Raw genomic sequence first — 23375 nt, 5'->3', positions numbered from 1 at the left:
CACATACAGTACTCACCTCATGCACCTCACTTTCACAGCGTAAACAATTTCTCAACAGAAGCATCCAGCTGAAGTGGCTGGTGTTGTTTAGTCCACAGACTTCGTGTCCAGACAATCTTGGTGCCACAGCAACAACAACAGTAAATTGTAAGTTAACTCTCACAGTACATAGATGTTCCTAAAATTACAGATCTCTTACTCTGTGAATATTGCATACAGTATTATCAGACACCAGGTGATGTGATTGGCAGAGCACTTGGGTTGGAGGTGAGCTGTGGCCATGGTTTGAGTCCAAGAGGTGACCATGGGGTTTTCAGTGTGACTGAAAATTCCGGGACAGAGAAGTCATCCACCGCAGTCCCCGCCCCAGATACCATGGAAAACCAATGCTAAAGAGGCAGGAAACAGGCTTGACACACTGCCCTGATCACTACCACACTAACCTTCAAGCAAGAGGGGCACAGGAACCACGTTCACACCACTAATGGATGCCCCTTTCATCCCGAGCTGCAACCCACCCTCTGTTGCAGATAGAGCCCCAAGTACTGCAAACGGCCAGCGCTCATCAGTTGAGTGCAGGCTCGAGGCGGTATTCCAGGGAAGGCTTGATGCTCTTCTGACCAGACGTTGGCTCAACGTGACGTCTCACGAGAACAGACTTGACACAGTTCTCCTCCTGAACGTCCATGGCTTATCCTGAGCTGAGACCTATGTGATGTCCCTACTGAACAGGCTTGATGCAGTTCTGTTCCAGAGCATCCATGACGTCCCTCCTCGCGTACTGAACTGGCTCAACGTGGTTCAGCTCCAGGGCGGCTACCACATTCCCCCTCACGTACTGAACTGGCTTGATACAGTTCAGCTTCAGAGCAGTCACGACGTCACTCCTTACTTACTGAACTGGCTTGATGCAGTTCAGCTCCAGAGCAAACACAACATCGTTTCTCCACTACTGAACTGGCTCGATGCAGTTCAGCAACGGAGAAACCTCGACGTATTCCTGACCAAGACTGACCACTGCAAGATAACACAACCCCCAGAGTGACTCCACCCTTTGTATCCCCTCTTACACGTCCCTTCAGTCCTCTTCCCCCTACACCTGGAAAGGAGATCCTGGCGACAATAATACACCACCTTGCAGTCCCGATTTTCTCGGGTCCCTTTTAACCTCCATGATAGTCTGCTTTAGGAACACACACTAACATCTGTCCCCTTCAGGTCCCTAGGAAGAACTAGATACTGTATCTCATTCCATACCTCTGAATTAGAGTTGTAGTCTATCCCTCTTGGCCTCTCTACTTTGAAATACACAGTGAACGACACCCAATCTTACAGATGTAAACTCACCTCCTGGGGCTCCCCCCTTATTCCAGTATAGAGACTTGGCAGCAGTCTTTAGAGACACTTGGAACAGAGGTCCCCTCAGGCCCCCTGGTAAGACACATATCCCTGATTGACCGTTTCATTTACCCTATCTGTATGTCTCTGTGTGTCCCAGACCTTACTGAAATAATATTGTAGTCATAGTGAAAGATTCTTAATAAACCTGTAGTCCTCCCACTTGGAGGTTGTGTGTCTGCATTGTACTATTAGAGTATATCATATGTGTTTTCTATACTGTTTAGAAGAACCCAGATAAACCCAGTTTGTACCAGCATAACAGTGACATTACCAGGGGGATAGGTTGGTGTCCTACTTTTAAATGTTCTGGAATGCTTATCTTTTTATAATACTGTAATACTTTTTGATGATATGCCAATGTTTTATGTATGCAGCGTTACTGTAATATTGGCATTGGTCTGCCAGCAACATTAAATTCTCATCATTATTCTCCAGAGTTAAGGACTCTACAGTAATAATTGGTATTTACTGTAATAGAAATTCTGTGGAGTATATGAACATATGATTAACCTGAATATTTTCCCAGCCACTTCATAATGGGCCAAAGTAAATGTCATCTGATAGTGTGAGAAAATGCCAGATGTTTCATGTACAATACCATACCTTACTCTGAGACCTTGTATTGTGAAAGTAACTCAATAATTTTACAAAGTACTTTACACTAATGCAACATTGATGTTAGTTCATAGAGGATTATAATACAGTAAAAGTCCTCCAATCTGACCACCAATAATCCGAATATCCCAATACTGTACACCAAATTTTTCAAGGCAAAATTTTTCTAATTTTTCTGGGCTTTATCTATAAATTTATCTGGCTTAGTGCCCTTGAACTTGGATATACCTCCATGCAACTATTCACCTACACTTCTATGCATTGCTGGTGAATAAAACAATAACCAACTTCATTTTAAGTGTTTGTTTAATGATCATGTACATATTTCTAGTGTTTTCAAAGGTCCCTCCCAATAGTCCGAAAAACCAATATTCTGAAATGCCATTCGGATTACTGGACTTTTACCAGAGTTGTAATACTGTTGCTGTATGTAGCCTCAGAATTGATCTTATTGAACTGGAATGGGTGTGAAAGACTGAAGTGACCTAAATTGACCTCTTGGCTGATTTAATAATACTGTAGTTATGTAATCATTATTATCATACAGAATAATAATGGGACCTTTCAACAGAAGTTCTTCTGATGGTTGTGCTTGCTTTTACATTGCTGGCTGATTATGCTGGCATGATGCAGGTATGTGGTCAACAAATGTACTTGTTGTGTATTTGTGATTGCAAATGCAAGTGCTTGTATGTTTTTTAAACATATGATGATGGATGGATGGACTACATGAAGTGGAAGTTTGTGCTGCTGCAAAGAATCATTTCTTACCCTGTTGCTGTCACCACTGTCATAGTAGTATCATCATCATCATCATCATCATCATACCCATATAAGGATTAGATGAGATATAATCATGTGCACAGTATATAACAGATGTTCTGGGTTGCACAGTACTAGCATTGTCATGATGAAACATTGACTATCAGTGAGAGAACCAGGCAATCCCAAGCGGTTCAAGATATACAGTATGTATATAAATGGGTAAGGGGTGTTGAGGGGTGTCATTGTGAAAATGGTGATGAAGCTGTGGGTGGTGGTGGTGGTTGCCACAGCTGGTGTGGCTGTCCATGCACAGACGGGGGATGAAGTTGCTCTAGAATGTCCGTACCCAGGTTAGTGTTGCGTGCTCTGTTAAATTGTTTGTTGTTGCTGCTTAACCCCACTCTGTCTGGTCGAGCAGACAGATATAGTACAGTGCATATACGTCATGTAGGGAATTTGCACCACCTTGTGGGAGACAGCACTTCACCTAGGTCTGACCAGGGTCCTTCCCACAACAAGGTGCAGAGAAATACAGAGAGGCTTGCCTCCCATCAGGATTCTGCAGAAGCTTTGCTTCACCCAGGGTGCACACCACCATGTGTAGGTGCCTCAGGTTTTTCAGTATAATACACCTATGATATTTTTGTAGATTATTTGATTAACCTCGAGCAGGCATATAACTGAACTGTTAGTAGTACATAGCTGTACTTGTTTTACAGATACTAGGTATTGTACTAAGTGTGGTGAAGCCTTGAATATGGTGGATTTTAATATACTAAATATTAGGCTAAGGTAACTACATATTATGCGTAATACACATAGGCAATGAAGGTGATAGTCAGTTGAACACACCAGTGCTGCATGTTGAACTGTTACTGTAAACCCTTGATATACAGAACCCTCTTTTAATGAATTTTAGTTTTAACAACCACTTTGAGCTGGCCAAACATTACATTCATTTAACAAATTTTCATTAGGTAAAGGTGTGGACATGCGGGAAACATCAACCAGCGCGGCTACCCTCAGGCATGCACTTGCACACACGCGCTCGCATTGTGAGAGGAGCCATAAATAGAGCATTTATTGAGAAAAAGAGTCATTTGGACCTAGCTTTATGTTATTGTGTACGACTGTTCAGCCAAATGACATTCTGTGTTTAATGATCTTTGTTTGATAAAAGCCATGGTGCCTGGGAAATTACCGAATAGCAAGGTGTTTGGCTTCAGCATCATGGGTCTGGTACCATTTAGTTTGTTATATCAAGGGTGTGCTGTACTACCACAGTAATACCTATTGATGGAGGTCTCGTAAGCCAAATAAACTGACTGGTGTTGGCCAAGGCAAAGAAAAAAAGTACTGTGTGACGGAAGGGGTTCACTGGGTTAGCTGAACATGCTAGTTGTCTCGCCAATAAGGTAATATTAATTCAGTAAGTGAGCCCAGTAGCTGTAAGGAGCCAATGATGTTACTGATTTTCCCCACCTCCAAGAAAGGCACTGTTTGATGGCAGGGAAGTGACTCAAATCTCCCTTCTTGCCTCCTATACAAGTACTTTAGCGACTCTTGAGTGGCAGGCACGGTTTCACTCTGGTGATGATTCATCACAGTGGAGAGAACACACCATGCACCAGATTACTGGCATCCTCCATGTATATACCTCCATACCTCCCCAACAGGTAAGAAGGAATGTTGCCTCCCATGCATTATTTTACAGATACTTATGTGGCAAATGCTCAGACGAAGTTGCGTCCATTGTGCCACCTTTCCATGCCTTCCCTCATGCTACATGGGCATTTGGTAGCGCTCATGACTGGAATGTCACACGGCCATATTGCAGAACTTCTGCCTATCAGAATTCTTTTGTTTCCCGAATTGCATCTCTCTGGAACTCGCTTCCCTGGAGTTGTTTCCCCCCAAACTTCAACCTACAGCTGTTCAAGTCAAACTGTTACAGATATTTTGTGAATGGAGGACACCAGTAATCTGATGTATGGATTTTTTTTTTTTTTTTTTTTTAAAAAAAAAAAAAAAAAAAAGATTGTCTTCATTGCTTCCACTACTTCCATTCTACTGATCTCTTCTTCCCTTCTCACCACCCTCCTCCCAGCCAGCCCCAGTCACTTATACTCATTTCCTGTGTATCACAACTAGGTAAATACATTACTTTCATTCTCTATGTTTAACAGTTCCATAAAGTGTTCTCTCCATCTGCTCACTTTCCCTTCTCATCCATCAATCTACCATTTTTATCTTTTGCTCCCCTACTAACTTCTCTATCACCCTGTCTAACTCACTTTACCTCCTTCCAGATCATTATCTTACTTTCCCTTAACTTTACACTCAAATTCCTCATCCACTCTCTTCATACTCTTTCTTACTAATCTTTTCACTTCACTCTTCTTCTTCTCCATATAATCCTCTATTCCGTATGTGAACTTCCTCCCTGCTTCTGTATTCCATCCACTCACTATATGCTTTCTTCTTTTGTGCCACAGCTTGCCTCGCCTTTCATTCCACCATGCTGTTTCCTGTGCCCTTTTTCATCTTCTCGTTTCCCCACACACCACCTCACATGCTGCACAGATTTCTTTTGTGAAAATCACACATCTTCCACCTCCCTCATCTGCTCCAAATCATATTTACCCAGTCGCTCTTCCACTTCTCACTTATATTCTGCCTTTTGCTTCATCCTCTTGCAACCTTTCTACCCTCCTTGTATGGACTACTTCCTCCTATCCTTCCCTCCTTCTGCTCCTCCATTGCACTTGAACCTTGACTTTCACCACCACCAAGTATTGGTCAGAAAGTCCACTCCGCCAACCTGTGTATACTCTGCATCCTTTACACACCTTCTCATCCTCTCATCCACACACAGATAATCAGTCATTACCTTCCATTCGTTCAGTTTACCACCCGCCCTTCTCATCATTCGCCACGTATACCTGTGGGTCATTTTGTGCCTTAAGAGGGTATTGGCTATCATAAACCCTCTCCCCGCACTAATGTCCACTAGAACTGCCATTCTCATCCACTTCTGCTGGCACACCCCATTCACCAACTACTCCATCCTCCTTCACATTCCTTGCTTTTCCGTTCATATCTGCAATAAAAAATGCTCTCTCATTCCTCTGAAACTTTTCCATGCACCTGTTCACATTTGCCCAGATCTCTTCTTTTACTGCTTGCATGATCTTGTGTTGGTGCATACACACAAAATCGCCCACATTTGCATTCACACTTTCAATGATTCTCACACAATCCTTGACGCAACTGAATCATACTCTCTTATAATCGCCTTCCATCTGTTGCACAGAACAATACATACATCCTCTTTTGTCTTCTCATCCTCACCTACTACTGTGCATATACTCCATCCATACTACCACTCTCTCACACTTTCGCCTCTCCATTTAGTGTCCGTTACTCCACATATATCCACTTTTGCACCCTCAAGCACCTGGATAATCTCTCTCGCTTTCACCTTATCATTGGCAACCCTTTCATTCCGTGTTGCAATGTGTACCATGTCCTTTGTTTGGTTCTTGGTCATCACCTGTTGGTCTGTCCTGATCTGGGGCTTCTTGCTTATATTTTAAATTAATTGTTTTCTGGGGAGGGGCACTAATCCTCTGCCAATCCACTTGTTGACACGTTAGTACTTTTCATCATCATCATCATCATCATCTAATCCTGTGTTTCCCCATGAGGAGTGTAGGAGCCCAGGGCTAGGCAAGTCGGTCATGACATTTAAGATGAGAGTGACCAGCCTCGCTCATCCCTGACTGGCATTACATGAGCAATAAGCCCTAACCATTCCTTGGATATAAACCTACACAGGCTTAATTTGACTGGAGCGCCTTAATTACCCAACAAACCACCAGGCACCATAGTTGGTTATGTGGTTACTACCCAACATAGTAAATTTTTTCCTGATGTACAGGAAACCTTATGGCTTGTCATACAGTGTTGAGTCACCCATAGATGGAAAAGATTGAAGGAAAGAAAGACAAGAAGAAGGAAGGAAGAGAGGAAAGGGCAGTCACCCGTTAGTACTTTTAACCATTGATATTCACGGTCAGGGCATCTCTGTTGCTGTACTCCAGCTAAGGGAAGATGATTTTGTTCAGTTGACAGTGAGTCCCAGGAATCTGAGAGTTAATCCCTTCAGTCCTTTTGACATGTTATTCATATTTGTACTGTGTCCAGGAGGTTTTATGAAGCTTAGGAGCAATTTTTTTGAAATGGAAGAATTAGGTATATCTTTTATTAACCCGTTCACAATGAAGGGGATTGATTAGATTATATAAAATTGTTGAGGTAGTATAACCAGGCTGCCAGTTACAGTATATCCTTGATATAATGCACTACTTCTGCCACTACCTTGTGTGTTAAACTGAAATTCTGCTGAATCAAGGATCATGGTTTAAGGCACTCGTCTCAATATTACGCATTTATATCACTAATTCGCATACAGGATAATATAGGATAATGAAATAGCCTCCTCTAAGCAACACACCCATTATGACATGCATATTTACAGGTAATGTATCAAAACTAACAAGATGAATGAGACATTATGCACATGTTTGGTGATTAAGAGAATTTTATTTAGTTGCTATATAAGCAGTAATAATCACCAAGAGTTTCTGTGCTAGATTTGAAGTTTATTAAATTGCCAGCCAGACACCTTAATCCCATAAGGGGTGGCCACAAACAAATCGTCTCCATGTTGCCCTGTCTCCTGCTGTTTCACAGCCTTGCTTCCAGCTCACACCCCACTCTCTCATATACCTCTCCACTTCATCCCTCCACCCTATCCTTGGCCTACCCCTCCCTCTCCCCCCCCCTCCACCTCACTTACATACACTGTCCTTGTCAGTCTCTTGCTCTCCATCCTTTCCACATGGCAGGGGAATGTATTAAATCAGGGATTTACTGTGCAGTACTATTGATGTCACTAGTGAAGGTGTCACTCCAGTACCAAGATAAACTAACATATTAATCCTTGTTCAGTGAAGGGGGTTAATGAATTGTGATTCCGTGGTTCCTTACACCTAGAGGGGCAGTCTGTGAACTCAGAGGGTGAGTGTGGGCGTTATACAGCATGTGTCTGGGAGGATGGCAACTGTCACATGAAAGCCAACAGTGTGGCTGGGTATCGCATCACCTCAGACCCAACACCCACACCAGCAGGATTTCAGGTGAGATGGACTCCTCTCTCTCACACACACACACACACACACACACACACACACACACACACACACACACACACACACAGTGTACCCATCTACAGTATATAACACACACACACACACACACACAGTGTACCCATCTACAGTATATAACACACACACACACACACACACACACACACACACACACACACACACAGTGTACCCATCTACAGTATATAACCTTTATTATATATTCATACTGTCAAACCGAATGTTTTACTGACTTATCTGTATGTTATTTCCTGGCATTATTGTCAGGCACAATGTATGGCTGTCTTTATTTTTATTCCATGATTTCTGAAGCCACAAGTACTTTATTTATGTTTTTCTCTTGAACTCTTCTCAAATTGCACATGTTTTACATAATATTAATTTTAATCTCCATGTTGGCAGAATGAATATTAGGTAATACAGAAATGTGCATACAGTACTTCTTTCCATGCATGAACTTCCATTTTTTTCTGCTAAAGAAGTAATCTCTCAGAAATGTTAGCAATACTGTAGATGTAAACATAAGCAGTCAGATAGATTATTTTCTGGTCAGGAGGGCTGATAGGAGGTTAGTGAGGGATGTTAAAGTTATAGGAGGTGAGGAGTGTGTGCAGCAGCACAAACTGTTGATTTGTGATATGGTGCTTAAAGAATGAGTGATGAAAAAGAGGACTTATGTACCTAGGAGGAAAATATGGAAGCTGGGAAACCAAGCAGTAAGGGATGCCTTCTATAGCGAGATGAGGAGAGTGGTGACTGAACAGGGAGCTGTGGATAGAGGCATTAATGAACAGTACAGAGCCCTCAAGAACAACCTCTTCAGAGTTACTGATGAAGTATGCGGTTGGACAAGAGGCCCACCAAGACATAAAGTAACTTGGTGGTGTGATGAGGGTGTAGAAGCTGCAGTTAAGGAGAAAAGAAGGCTTTTCTGGGAATGGAAGAAGGGTGGTAACAAGGAGGAATACTTGGCTGCCAAGCATAGGCTAGAAGAGAGGTATACAAGGTGAAGTCTGAGTTACAGACTTGATAACCTAAATCATGAGGAAGGGAAAAATATGATATTTAAGGTGGCAAATCAGATGAAGAGGGATAATTGGGAGCAGTGTGTTAAGAATGATGATCGAAGGGTTGTGGTGAACAGTGGGAATATTAAAGGTACAGTTTCCTGTAAGCCAAGAAACCATTTACAACGCTGGGTGGTAACCATAAAACCAAACCATACATGCTCCCTACGTGTCAAGTGGGTTGCTGGAGGGTTAGTGCCCCTCCCTGTAAAACAAATAACTCAAGAGTCAAATGGCCACCCCGTACGGGATTATGGTGTCTGGCAATAGGTAGATAGATAGATGAAGAGAGCATTATAGCCACTTGTTGCATGAGGAGTTTGACTGGGACAGGACAGGTTTGGAGCCAGCAGATCCAGTGTTTGGCCCTTGGCCAAACACTGGTACAGTCAAAGAAGAGGGAGAGTGACCATATGCAGTTTGCCACAAAGGCATGGGAAGTAATTCCATCATGTGCAAAGTTTGTGATAAATGGGTGCACAAGAGATGTAATACAGTAGTATCAGAGGTAGACTGTGAAATAATGCTGATTTTATGTGTGCGGCGTGTCGGGGAGAGCATGTGGAGATTGTCAGGCATGAAAGGATTGAACTTGCTGGGGAGTCTTTTGAGTGTGTGGAAGAGTTTTGTTATTTGGGAGACATGTTATGTGCTGGAGGTGGGGCTGGAGCTAGCTCTGTGCCTAGGGTGAGAAGTGGTTGGAAGAAGTTCAGGGAGCTGTTGCCTCTTCTGACATTGAGAGGACTCTTCCTATGTGCTAAGGGGTCTTTGTATGCAGCATGTGTTAGGAGTCGGATGCTGTATTGTAATGAAACCTGGGTAGTAAAGGAAGAGGATATTCGCAGGCTTAAACGTACAGAAATGACAGTGATTAGGTGGATGTGCAGTGCGTCCCTGTGTGCAAGGTCTGAGGGGCCTGAGTTTATGATGGAAGAGTTGAGAGGTAGGATGGGACTGGAGTGTATTGGTGTTGTGATGAGAAGAAGTAGACTGAGGTGGTTTGGGCATGTGGAGAGGATGGGGGATGATAATTGGGTGCAGAAAGTGAGAAGTGTTAAAATTGAGGGTGGGGTTGTGAGGAGTAGACCGAGAAAGACGTGGGATGAGGTCATTAAGTGTGACCTCAGGGTCAAGATACTGAACAGGAAGGCTGCCGCGGATCGTACAGCATGGAGAGCCGCCATTAGGTGACCAAGGCTGACGCATGCAAGCAAGCATGTTGGAGCCTTCAAAAACAAAATAAAACAAAACAAAAACGAAACATTACTCTAGGCATGTGTATTAATGCATAATGTTACATTATGGCATTCAGGTGCTGTTGGAGAAGTTTGATCCTGAGATAACACTGTTTGATGGTGACATACAGCAGCTGATGTTTGAAGTGATCAACCATGAAGAGTATCATGTGCAAGTCAAGGTGAGTTTCAAATTCTTAACTTTCACAGTTCTTATCACACAACAGTAAGGGTATATAGTAGGTACACACAGTGCGTGAGTTCACAGTATGCGAATTGCATAGTACGCGAGGACCTATTTTTTATTGAATTTTAGTGTATTCTTTAATAGTACACGAATTAAACTCGTCATAGACAACACAGCAGAGAAGAGTGGCCCAAATCTGGGGTTACCCCAAGCACACGACATTGCCACCCCAAGATGCGCCAAGAGTTGCCTCACCACCTGTTACCTATGGCCTCAAGAAAGTGAGGAATCACTCCCCTCAAGAGCCATTTCCTTGGGAGGATCAAGAGGATGATGCAGTGTCTGAGGTGTCAGAAATAGACTTTGAAGGGTTTATGAATGAAGTGAGTGCATTAGTTAGTGCAAGTGTTGAAAGTGCTGGTGACGAGTGGTGAGGAAGGTGGTGTGACGGGTGGTGCAGGAGATGCATGCTAGGTGCCTCACCCTGCCTTGGATCCCCATCTTACATCCATCAAGCATGTTGTCCTCTTGGGTTAAGGTAAGCAGCCATATTTTTTGTTGGTTTAGTTAAGCCATATCCTTGTTGACTTAGTAAAGCCATAATCGTGTTGGTTTACTTTATCATAAGTAATATGTCTTAGATAGTTTCCCTGTACAGTGTAATATTTAGGTCTGAAAGGAGTCTCAAGGGTTACCTATGAAAGGGGGTGCCGCCTATACTGTATGTGATTTTTCTCATAAGTTTATGCATTCACAGAATGCGAATTTCTAGTACGCGACCTCCTCTGCTGCCCATAAATTCGCATACTGTGCATATCCACTGCATTGCTTTACTGTAATGAGTCATGGGTTTCACTGGATTACAGGACTGCAGATATAAAAACACTTACACACACACACAACAAGACTAGTTTAAGCAGAAAAGAGAACCAAGAGGAAAAAATGCGCTGAGTCAGCTGAGGTTTGTTTAGACTACAGCAACACAGGGAAAGTGTACATACTCTGTAAGTACATACTCTGTTTTTTTGGTATTGCAATGTGGATACATACTTTAGTAAAGCAAATTTGGAAAAGAAAAGGGATAAAGATAAAAAGCAAAATGATGATTTCTACCAAGAACTGGTTGAAGTGGAGACTCACAATAGACTGGTCGAATGTGTACACAAACTAGAAATGGCTTTCAAAAATGAAATTGATGAAATAAAGAAGCAGATGCACTTGCAAAACGAAGAAATAGAAAAACTAGGAAGGGAGGCCAATAAGAAAGACACAACCATTAGTGAACTAACAGTGGAATTGAGTACACTTAGGAAGAAAATGAGTGAAATGGCAAGTACAGTAGTCAATCACGAGAGTGTTATGGAAGAGTTCAAAAATGACACAGAGACAATTAGGCAAGTAAGCAGTCTTATAGACCATTGCAGTGATATTGAGGAGAAGATAACACAGGTGAATGAAGCTGCGCAAAGCTACAAAAATGATGTGGAAACCACGTATGCTGAAATGGTGAAAGTAAAGAAAGACTTAGAAACAAGGGTGGAGGAAAAAAGCATTAAAAAGGAAGTGAAAAGAATAATCCAAAACAATCCAAAGTTAGTCAGATTCAGTAGTTATAAACAAATCTATAGTAATCACTGGTATAGAAGAGGAAGAAGTACAAAACAAGATCACAAGAGAAAAATGAGATGGCAAATGTAATGAGCTTACTGAAAGAAGTATCAGAGGAAATCTGTAGTAAAGACATAGAGGAACACAAAAGGTTAGGGAAATACGAGAAAAGCAAGACAAGACCTCTAAAGGTGACTTTCCAGAGTGTAAACACTGTGGAAGAGATACTAAAAAATGCAAAGAATCTTATGGAAAAAGAGGAGTTCAAAAATGTATGGATAAAAAGATGCCTAACACAAGAGGAACTGGAATTACTGAAAGAGAAAAGGGAGGAAGCAAAAACAAAAAATGAGGGAAGATCAGAAGAGGAGAAGAAGAAATTTTTTTACAAAGTAATAGGATTGCAGGTACGAAAGTGGTACACAAACAGGATGGAATAAAAAGGAGGAAGGTAGTAGAACCATGTCATGACAAGTATATAAACAAGATGATAAAGTTGATGTACTCAAATGTGGATGGAATGGTATCTAAATTACTAGAGATGAATGATTATGTCAGTGAAAATGAACCACAAATAATATGCCTAACTGAAACAAAATTAACACTAAGGATATCCAGTGACATACTAAACTTATAATACAATACTGTATATGGAGAAGAGACAGAAATTTAAAAAAAGGAGGAGGAATTATAATATTAACTAAGAAAAATCAAAAAGTCAATGAAATAAAACTAGATATACCATCACAAGTAGAACTGATTGCAGTAGAGATCAACACATCTGAAGGTAAAGTAATTGTAGCCAATTTGTACATGCCACTCAGATCAAACACATGGGAAAGAGACGGATATGAGGACCTGGCAGAGAGTACAATTCAGAGTTTAAGATCATTACTACATAAAATGGAAGAGAAATCGGAAAGAATTATACTAACTGGGGATTTCAGTACAAATATAAATTGGAATACTCTAGATATAATTAGCCAAGAAAGCTGTTGGGACCAAAAGCTCTTGGATCTCGTGCAAGAGTTTTTCCTAACGCAACATGTGAGGGAAACCACCAGAAAAAGAGGACTTGATGTACCTTCAGTGCTAGATCTAATATTTACTAGGCAAGAAAATGATATTGACAGTTTAATATATCACCCTCCACTCGGCAAAAGTGATCATGCAATACTAAATTATAACTTCAGGATAGCATATGACATAGTAAACAGCAATGACAGTTACGAAAAGAGCCTAAACTATAAAAAGGGAAATTATCAAGACCTAAAGAAGTATTTCTTAGAAGGTGATTGGGAAAATGAGCTTAGAGGACAAGATTTAAATGCTGTATATAAAAAATTCTGTGAATTTTATGAAATAGAAGTCCAGAAGTACATCCCACAGCACAAAGAAGCAGATAAGAAAATATAGAAATGGTTCAATACAGAATGTAAAAAATCAAAAGAAAGAAGAGATTTGTTGTGGAATAGATACAGAAGACACAATAGTGAAAGGGCGTATAATAATTACAAACAGGCAAGAAACGATTATACAAGAATGAGGAGGGAAGCCCAAAAACAGTTTGAGGAGGATATAATAAATAAAAGTAGTGATCAACCAAAGCTGTTTTACAGCTATATCAGAAGCAAAACCAAAGTAAAAGATATAATACAATCCATTACGGATGAGGGAATCACTTATACACGAGAGAAAGTTATTTGTGAAGCACTAAATAAGAATTTCCAATTAGTTTTTACAGAAGAAAAAAATTTTGAGAGGGACTATGTGGAACATGCATGTCCACACATACTACCAGATATACAAATAGCAGAAAAAGTAATACAGGAGGAGTTAAGTAGATTAGACAGAGGAAAAGCAAGTGGTCCTGATGAAATTTCATGTTGGGTATTACGAGAATGTCCAAAGGAGTTAAGTAAACCATTATTTTTAATTTTCAAGAAATCCTTGAGTCAAGGTAAACTACCTGATATTTGGAAAAAAGCAAAAATTGTCCCCTTATTGAAGAAAGAAAATAGACAAAATCCACTCAACTACTGACCAGTATCACTGACCAGTGTTGTAAGCAAGGTATTAGAAAAGCTTATAAGAAAAGCTTGGGTAAATCATTTAGAAGAACACAGTATGATAACAGAAAGACAGTTTGGTTTCAGAAAAGGAAAATCATGTGTTACTAATCTGTTGAGCTACTATGACAGAGTAACAAACACAATACAGGAAAGGGAAGGATGGGTGGACAGTATCTATTTAGATTTCTAGAAAGCTTTTGACACAGTACCACACCAAAGACTTTTATGGAAACTGTACCATCAAGGAGGAATTCGAGGCAAACTGTTTTGTTGGATGCAAGACTTTATCATAAAAAGAGAAATGAGAGCAGTACTAAGAGGAAACTACTCATCATGGAAAGAAGTGACTAGTGGAGTACCACAGGGTTCAGTGCTGGCACCAATCATGTTTTTAGTGTATATAAATGATATAAACAGTAACACTGGAAATGAGAGCTATCTTAATATGTTTGCAGATGATGCAAAAATACAAAAGAGAATTACTAACACAGACTCTTGTAAAGAGCTACAAGAAGAATTAAATAAACTTCATGAATGGAGTAGTACATGGCAAATGGAATTCAATTTGGACAAGTGTCATGTAATCAAGTTTGGTAAAAGTGGAGAAAGACCTGATTGGGATTATAATTTAGGAAATAAAACCCTATACACATCAGAAAGAGAGAAAGACCTAGGTGTGATTATCAATAACAGACTATCTCCAGCTGACCACATCAGTGAGAAGGTACGGAACATGTATACACTGCTTGTAAATATGAGAATAGCATTGACATACATAAATGAAGACATGCTAAGAAGGATAATAACATCATTCATTAGACCAACCCTGGAATATGCATCAGTAGTCTGGAGTCCTCATCTCAAAAAGCACATAGACAAGATTGAAATAGTTCAAAGGGCTGCCACAAGATGGATACCAAGCTTAAGGGACCTAAACTACAAAGAAAGACAAAATAAACTGAATCTACCAACACTACAGGAGAGAAGGAAAAGAGGTGACATGATAATGCTATATAAGTGCATATCAGGGAAGGAGAAAATAGACATAAATGATTACTTAACATATGGAGAAGCATCAGCAAGAGGACACTGCAAAAAACTGCATAAGAAGAGAGGTGATAAAGATGAAATTCAGTTTCCCAAACAGAGCAATTGATCAATGGAATGCACTACCGAATGAAATAGTGTGTGCCAAAACAATTCACAAATTTAAGGATATGTACGATAAATATGGTTTAAGACACGGGACAGTACAAGCTTGACTCATTCCTGTAAAGATACAATTAGGTAAGAACAATTAGGTAAGGTAAGAACACACACACACACACAAAACAAATTTTCAAATCCTTCAGTTTGACATCTTATTCAACTAAGTGGGAGTACAGTAGAGTGCCATTTAAATCAAAACTGATCAGGCAAAATTTAAATAGCAGTAGGGGCCAAAGAATATTTCTGATTTGTGCCTGCAGTTGTCTGAGATTATCTAACAGAAAAAAAAAAAAATACTTTTCCAAGTACAGTTGTCTTATTACAATGTATTGTGAATAATTTTCCAAAGGATTCTTCCAGAATCTGAGGTTTGTTAAACGTTCAGTACTCAACTAAGACTAACTGCATGGAGATGAGATGAGGATTGCTGTTTTCAGTTAAAGCTATAATGCTGACCTTATTATTGACACATTCACTTCCAAATGAAGTGTGGTTTTATTTTTGTAATATTATCATACTGTAAGCAACGTTGGGTCTGGTTAGTACTTGGATGGGTGACCGCCTGGGAACACCAGATGCTGTTGGCATCCCTGCGTGTCAAGTGGGGTTGGTGGAGGATTAGTGCCCCTCCCTGTAAAACAATTAACTCTAAGCCCTTGGCCACCCCGTTTGGGATACATGGCGTCTGGCAATGAATGAAAATGAAAAAAAATATCATAACACACATGTAATAGTTTAGAAGATAAACCCTCAAAAAATTAAACCCTCAAAAAATTAAACCCTCAAAAAATTAAATAAGAATGTGAGGTCAAGCAGCAAACACAGTTTTAGAAAGAGAGGATGGATTGTAGATATATGTTGTGCTGTGTGTGCACTAATATGATACAGTACATACAGCACACCCTCATTATACAGTTGGGATGCATTCTTGAAAGTTGACCACATAGTGAGGCCCTTATAACATGGCTCCAGTGGAGATATGTTTTTTTGCTGATGGTTGGCCACTAAACATAAGCCTAAAAATAAGTTTCCAGCTCATGTAAAGTAGTACTGTAGTCATTTCACTTCATTGCACTTCACTTGTTGTTTGAACCAAACAGTGACCAAGTTCAATGGCCTTCTTGGAACAAACAAATGACTGTAGACTTGCATGTCAGTGATCATATAAGTGAAAATGGTAATTGTACATTGACTAGTGAGCCTTCATACAGAATCATAATAATTGTATAAATGAAAATATGATCGTTTATTTAAAAAGGGTCTTAAATTCTTATTGATCTTATAAACAAATTATTGCATACCCAAACAGTTGTATAACGAGGGTCTATTATAGATAAATGCTTATGTGCTCATCATGACTTATTAGTTGCTGGGCATGCATTTTAAAACTGAAAACTTTATTTGACCTGTTACTGTACTATTCTACATCCATTGACATGATCTTAGACAAATATCAACATGCATCGGTGGATGTGTTATACGTGCTGATTATTTTAAAATTTGCATGCCAGTTTAGTTAATGAGTGACTCGCCTCATGTGTGTGACATACTGAGGTGCTTCATGACCCCATCTTATTAATCACACACAGTGATTAGATTCCAAATCAGTGGCCATGTATTTGCCAACCACAGTTGCATGCGTAATTTCTTCTTCCCCATCCAATCTTCCCTCCTCACGCTACTTAATGTCACAGTTATCAGAGTGAAAAAAGGTGAATCAGTGTACATAATTATCTCAAACACAGTCACTGGACTAAACACCCAAGAATACAAATGTGTGTAAACTTTAATGATAAAAAATTTGCTGACATTTCATATCAGCTGTCGCAGTGGAAGATATTACATGAAATATTTTTCTGGTAGCAATATGAAGCACTCAACAATGGAGGATGAGAAAGAAGGACACTCTGACATACAGGGAGGAATGAAAGATATGGAAGGCAAGAAAATGCTGACAAAAAATTGGTGGCAGCCTTATGCTTGTAACCATGCTGTAATGACCGCAATGAAACTTAACAAATTACTCACTGGTCTGACCGAGATTCGATCTCAGGCCTTCTTGCTTCAAACGCGCACATGTTACCACTGAGCCAAAGAGAGGAGCCCAGCTTTTCATCTAAGCAACGCAGGCATTTATAGACCCCATTACATCATTCTTTTCTCCCCTTGGTGATTAATTTGGAGAGTTTCAAACACACAGTAGCATAGCATCAGAGGCCACCATTGGGGATGCTGCAGATCACACTGAACAGCTCATCCCCAGGATGTAAGGACTAGGATGTGGCCAGCTAACCAACAGCATCATTGGCCTCCAAGCCTTGCCTCATATCCCACACTGCTGCCAACCAGTGTAATGACCAAATGATAAGGCACTGGTCTGACCGAGATTAGATCTCAGGCCCTCGTGCTTCAAACACACACACATTATCACTGAGCCAAATAGAGGACCCCTGCTTTGCCTCAATGCAACGTGGGCTTTTATAGACCCCATTATAATACAGTATATTCACAAATATTACTTTAGCATAAGATTAATCATGTTTGCACTTCAGGTGCTTTTGATAGTTATCCATGCCACAGTTCAAATGTATTTTTAACTTAAGAAAAAAAACAAAAGCATTAACCTAAAGGACATAGAAGCAGCGTAGTCTGATATCCATTTGTGAGATTTGGGGGGCCAGAAAAATTATAAGTGAAAAGCATGCAAGTTAAATTGAATAATTTATGAAAATTCATACCAAAGTACACAGACTTTACTGTACTAGTACATGATTTTTTACTTCCTGTCCATCCCAGACTCTTATTTCATAAAATGTTGACCCACATGTAAGACATATAAAACACATTTTGAGCATCCTAGCAATATTTTTCAACTTATGAAAGAGGTGCTAGCAGAGTGGAAAGACTTTGGTGATATGGTTGAAGGTCTGTTTGTTTTGTTTTTTAGGCAATTCTGTCTGTAACCTGAACCAAGTTCATTTTACTGTATCTGTCTCAGATCTATGACCCCAGTAATGCAAGATATGAGGTACCAGTTCCCCTAAACTTGCCATCTAGTCCTGCCACAGCCTCATTGGCACAAATAAACATCAGTGCAACAGGCGACCCCTTCTCCTTCACTGTTAGTCGAGTGGGAGCATCACCAGGCAAAGAGCTGTAAGTCCAGATTTTGTCCTCTTACCTAATTACAGTTTTGTAAGTAATTTATCTTTATTATAGTTTGGAAGGGTGTGTGAAAGGAGGAAATTGAAAGTAAATGAGAATAAGAGTAAAGTGATGAAGTGTACGAGGTTGGTAGATGGTAGGGGGATGAATATAGTTTTGAATGGCGAGTTGCTTGAGGAGGTAGAGTGTTTTAAATATCTAGGGTCACATGTTGCTTTGGATGGAAGAATAGATGCAGAAGTGAAATTTAGAATAAATGAAGTAGGAAAGGTGCTGGGGGGAATGAAAAAAGTGTTTAGATGTCGTTCGCTTAGAATGGATGTAAAGAGAAGGCTGTATGAGGGTGTTGTGGTACTAACTGCGTTATATGGGGTTGAAACATGGAATATGGGTGTAGCAGAGAGGAAAAGTTTGAATGTAATGGAGATGAGGTGTCTGAGGAGTATGTGTGGAGTGACGTGTATGGATTGAGTGCGAAATGATGAAGTGCGTAGGAGAACTGGAGTTGTTTGGGAGATGGCTGGTAGAGTTGAGCAGAGGGTGTTGCGATGGTTTGGGCATATGGAGAGAATGGATAATGAGCGATTGGTGAAAAAGATAACTAGATCTGATGTGAGAGGTGTAAGGCTGAGAGGAAGACCACGAATAGGATGGATGGACAGTGTGAAGAGAGCGCTAGATGCGAGAGGGATGTCTGTTGAGCAAGGAAGAGTGGCTGTGCATGACAGAAATAAATGGAGAGAAATTGTGAATGAATAAATGATAACGCAGCCCTGAGGGGATATTCTCCCGCATTTGGTCTGATCAGCTAGTCAGGTCAGGTGCGGGTAAGGGGATGGGTCCGTCATGATGTGGCAGGGGTAAACCAGTTCTGCTGTCGGGCCCTGCTGCGGATGTCACTGATTGCATTGCGCAGTTGACCCTTGTGCAGTGTGGTGCGGTAAGGATCTGTCCATTCTTCCCTTCGGGCTAAGATGCAAATTAATGTGTTTGAATGGATGAGTAAATGGGGAGTGTGTCGTCCTGTCTCAGCTACCTCACTTTCCTCGGGGGAAGCAGCCTAGGTATATAGATAGATAGATATATTCATTTATATGCTTGGTAGTAAGAAAATACAGTTTAAAATGCTCGTGAAGTTATTAGGTGACGAGGTAAAGAAGTAAAACTATTACTGTACTGTTTTTTTCTTTACTAGTAAATGAAAATCTTCACAGTAGCTTCAGAACTCATATTCTTATCAGTTAAAGAAGCTCCATTCCACCTGTTCCATAGGTATTTTATTTTGCCTGTTACACATTAATGCCAGTATTCTCTTGTATGTTATTTACATTTTACATGTTCTTTATTAGCTCTTAATATAGTCTACATTCATAAGATGCAGATCTAAAAAGATGATTTCATCACTCATCCTCACTTTATTTACCTTTACACTAACCATTCAAACATTCTGGGCAGTAGTAGTGTACATGATCTCTCTCAGATCACCTCCTATTATCATCACACACAATGAAAGTGAATTCTCTAACTTGCAGACTGATTTAGTTCCATCACATCTCACTGTCATTGTGTATTGTAGTTCTCCTGTACTGTCAGGGACAAAAGTTTGCCTCATATTTTACTTCTTCCACTTCCCACTTCCCTTATGCCATTATTCCTTAACTGAGAAAGGCTTGTTATGTTTCTCTGCCCATATGTGATGCTCTTTTATATGATGTATCGAGGAGGAATGTTGCAAATGTACCTTAAATGTGAAGTAGATGCAGTGAAACAGTAGGAAAATGTTTGTCCTTAACAACATTTCACACTGGTTATAGGTTCAGCATGGTGGGCCCTCTGACCTTTGAAGACCAGTTCCTCCAAATTACAACTGACCTGCCCTCGTCTTACCTGTATGGGTTGGGGGAGACCACACATCCTTCCTTCAGACACATTTTCACATCCCGCCAGACCTATCCCATGTTTGCCAGGGACCAGCCTCCAGGAGAGGTAAGGATAACTCTGCTTATTGTGGAAACATGCTCACAGGTGCAGAAAATAAGTTGTAGGTAAACCTAACCTGCCAACACACATCACCCCTCCTATCAACATCATGTGGAATTCTGCCGTCTATTCTAAGCTTTTTTTTTTTTTTTTTACGCAGTGTAACAGTGTGTTCAGAGATATGATTTTGATCCCAGGCTGGGGCGGGAAACAGTTTGGTGACTTCAGTACAACACACTTGTTATTCTGCATTATGCATTGACATCAATACATCCCCACTAATACCCTTACATTAGTTCTGAATGAAATAGCTCTGGCATGAGCAATATTGAATATGGATCGTAGCTATTAGTGTCAGAGTGGTGATATGTGAAGATATGTGGGGCATGATAGGACTGCAGTTATAGGGATGAGGTGGAATGATCCAGAGGATCAAAGTACTTTAGCCTATATATATATATATATATATATATATATATACAGTATATATATACTATAGTTCAAAAGACCTTTGGTCCCCTGCCATTTGGATTACAGGACTTTCTCTGTATATACAGTGGGCTTGCACAGTATGCAAATGGACGGCCAGTCCTGGTCCTCACGCACTATAAAATCGCACGCTGTGAATACATAATCTTATGGTAAAAATTACATATGGGTGGTACCCCCTCATACCTTGACATATTTTGACTCTTAGAGACAAAATAAAGGGAAAATTTTTCAGACATATACTACAGATATAGCTACAGTAACAAAAATATGGTCAGTCATCTTAACAACAGTATACAGCAGGCCTGATGCACTTATAACAGGGGTTTTGAGGCGCGGCAACACACTTTGAGTGCCCCCGTTGCCCAGCCGCAACACGCTTGTTTAATGGTTGCCAGTGTTGTATTCCAGGCATTGACAAAAATATTTACGGCCTGTCGAATGTTATATTTCTTCCAGAATGAAGCAGCAATCATCATGGTAGGGGTTGCAGGTGTGCCAGGTGAGTCAGGTGGGGCTGTGGAGGTGGAGGGGGATGCAGCTGGTGTGTCAGGTGGGGCAGTGGACATGGAGGGGATGGCGGCAGGCGAGTCAGAGGAGGTGGTGAAGGGAGGATCCTTCATCCCCTCCTCGCTACCGTTCACATTTTTGGCAATTTCCTTTATCTCTTTTTGTTTGTCTGTTTCATTCCTCATCTTGTTATGGACGTAGTTGCAGGATAACAACTTGGCATTTGCGAAATAACCATTATTCAGGGGAGGTGGTGAGGGGAGGGTCCTCCGTCTCCTCCTCGCTACTGCTAACATTTTTGGCAATTTCCTTCATCTCTTCTTGTTTGTCTGTTTCATTCCTTATCTTGTTATGGACGTATTTGCAGTATAACAACTTGGTATTCTTGAAATAACCATCATTCAGGTGAATCGAAACATTAATATAGAAACTGGGTATCTATACTAAGTTACCATAATTGCCGAAAACGTTATTGTCGAAGTCATTATTGGTGAGACCTTACTGTAGACTCCTCTTGAGCACCTCCCCCACTTGCCTCTAAGTCACTACTGGTGCGTCATGCGGGGAAGGGGTTCGCATAGTCAGGGAAAATGGTGTTTTTGTGCCACTCCTTGCCTCTGCCTCGTGTGCTGTGGGCTAAACTCGTGCAGTGAAGGATTTTTAGTTATTATTTTTTGATCACTCGCATATTATGCGATTTGCGTACTCTGAGCTCGCGCACTATGGGAGCTGTCTGTACCACCATACCCCGCCTAATGATGGCCAAACTCTGCATTAACAATGGGTTTTGATTTTTCAAACCGATTTCGATGATAGACTAAAACTTTGTGTTTAGGCTGATTTATAAATTGTTTTTAGACTTAGATTAATGTGTTTTAGTCATAGGTGGGATGAACACTGTCATTTTGGAGTACAGTTTACTAAGCTTGATTTTTTTCCAGACTTATATTTGATGGTTTTTAGATTTTATTTGTTGGTTTTAGTGAGTTATTTACAGGTGTTAGGCTTAGGTCAGCTTCCTTGACAGCTGTTAGGTCATTTAGATTGGCTTTAAATTTGTTTTGGGGCTCATTTGGGTGGGTTTTGGGCTTGGTTTGGGAGGAAACCCAAGGCTGGTAAACGCTCCACATTGCTTTACATGTTAAAAGTACCCTGACACACGATACCCCACCTAACGATGGGGTTTTACTTAACCATTTACTGTACATCATTAAACCAGGGTATGCTTGAATATATATTCTCTCTCTCTCTCTCTCTCTCTCTCTCTCTCTCTCTCTCTCTCTCTCTCTCTCTCATCATCATCTTCATCATCATCATCATCATCATTTACTGGTGGTAGTTGTATTACAATATCAGGAATGTAGAGTCCTTTGGGTAAACTATTTCTTATTTCTTTATTTCTATGTATCTGTTTATTTGTTTTTCTTTTTTCAGGGTTATCTGGCTGAGTATGGTGTCCACCCATACTATGTTGTTGTGGACCCTGACACAGGAAACATTCACTCTGTCCTCCTCTTCAACTCCAATGCAATGGGTGAGAGAGAGAATGAGAGAGAGAGATGGAGGGTGGGGGTATGTTTTGATAGTTAAGAGTGGGTTGTAAAAGAATAAAACATTGACTCAGGAGGTGGAAATGTTTGGAGTGCAAAGTGAGATACATTGTGAGAAGAAGAAATATTTGTTAAGAACTATGGATGAGGGTGAACAAAAACAGATCCTTGCTGAAGTGTGAATTAAGCTTAAGAACATTGATTAGGGTAGCTCGTATTTTGTGGCCCAAAATAAAGAAATTGGGGCATGATAGCTTGAGGTAAAGTAGTGGATAAGCAACAAAACTGAGTGGC

General features: G+C 40.5%; 1 protein-coding gene across 1 annotated transcript in view; it reads left to right on the top strand.

Annotated features, from left to right (window-relative positions):
- The first annotated feature begins 3031 nt into the window (after nt 1-3031).
- Nucleotides 3032-23375, top strand: part of LOC145404730 (sucrase-isomaltase, intestinal-like) — a 51905-nt gene continuing 31561 nt past the window's right edge. Inside the window, exons 1-6 of the mRNA XM_080276285.1 lie at nt 3032-3131; nt 7840-7982; nt 10389-10493; nt 18386-18543; nt 20367-20538; nt 22966-23065. Of these exons, the coding sequence (XP_080132411.1) occupies nt 3032-3131; nt 7840-7982; nt 10389-10493; nt 18386-18543; nt 20367-20538; nt 22966-23065 (778 nt within the window). The remainder of the gene's footprint in view (nt 3132-7839; nt 7983-10388; nt 10494-18385; nt 18544-20366; nt 20539-22965; nt 23066-23375) is intronic.

The sequence above is a fragment of the Coenobita brevimanus genome, chromosome 7 (assembly GCF_032717465.1).
Source record: "Coenobita brevimanus isolate Jiangsu-jjx chromosome 7, ASM3271746v2, whole genome shotgun sequence".
NCBI classification, from domain to species: domain Eukaryota; kingdom Metazoa; phylum Arthropoda; class Malacostraca; order Decapoda; family Coenobitidae; genus Coenobita; species Coenobita brevimanus.
Note: the sequence above shows the minus strand (reverse complement) of the source record. Positions and strands in the feature narration are given on the sequence as shown.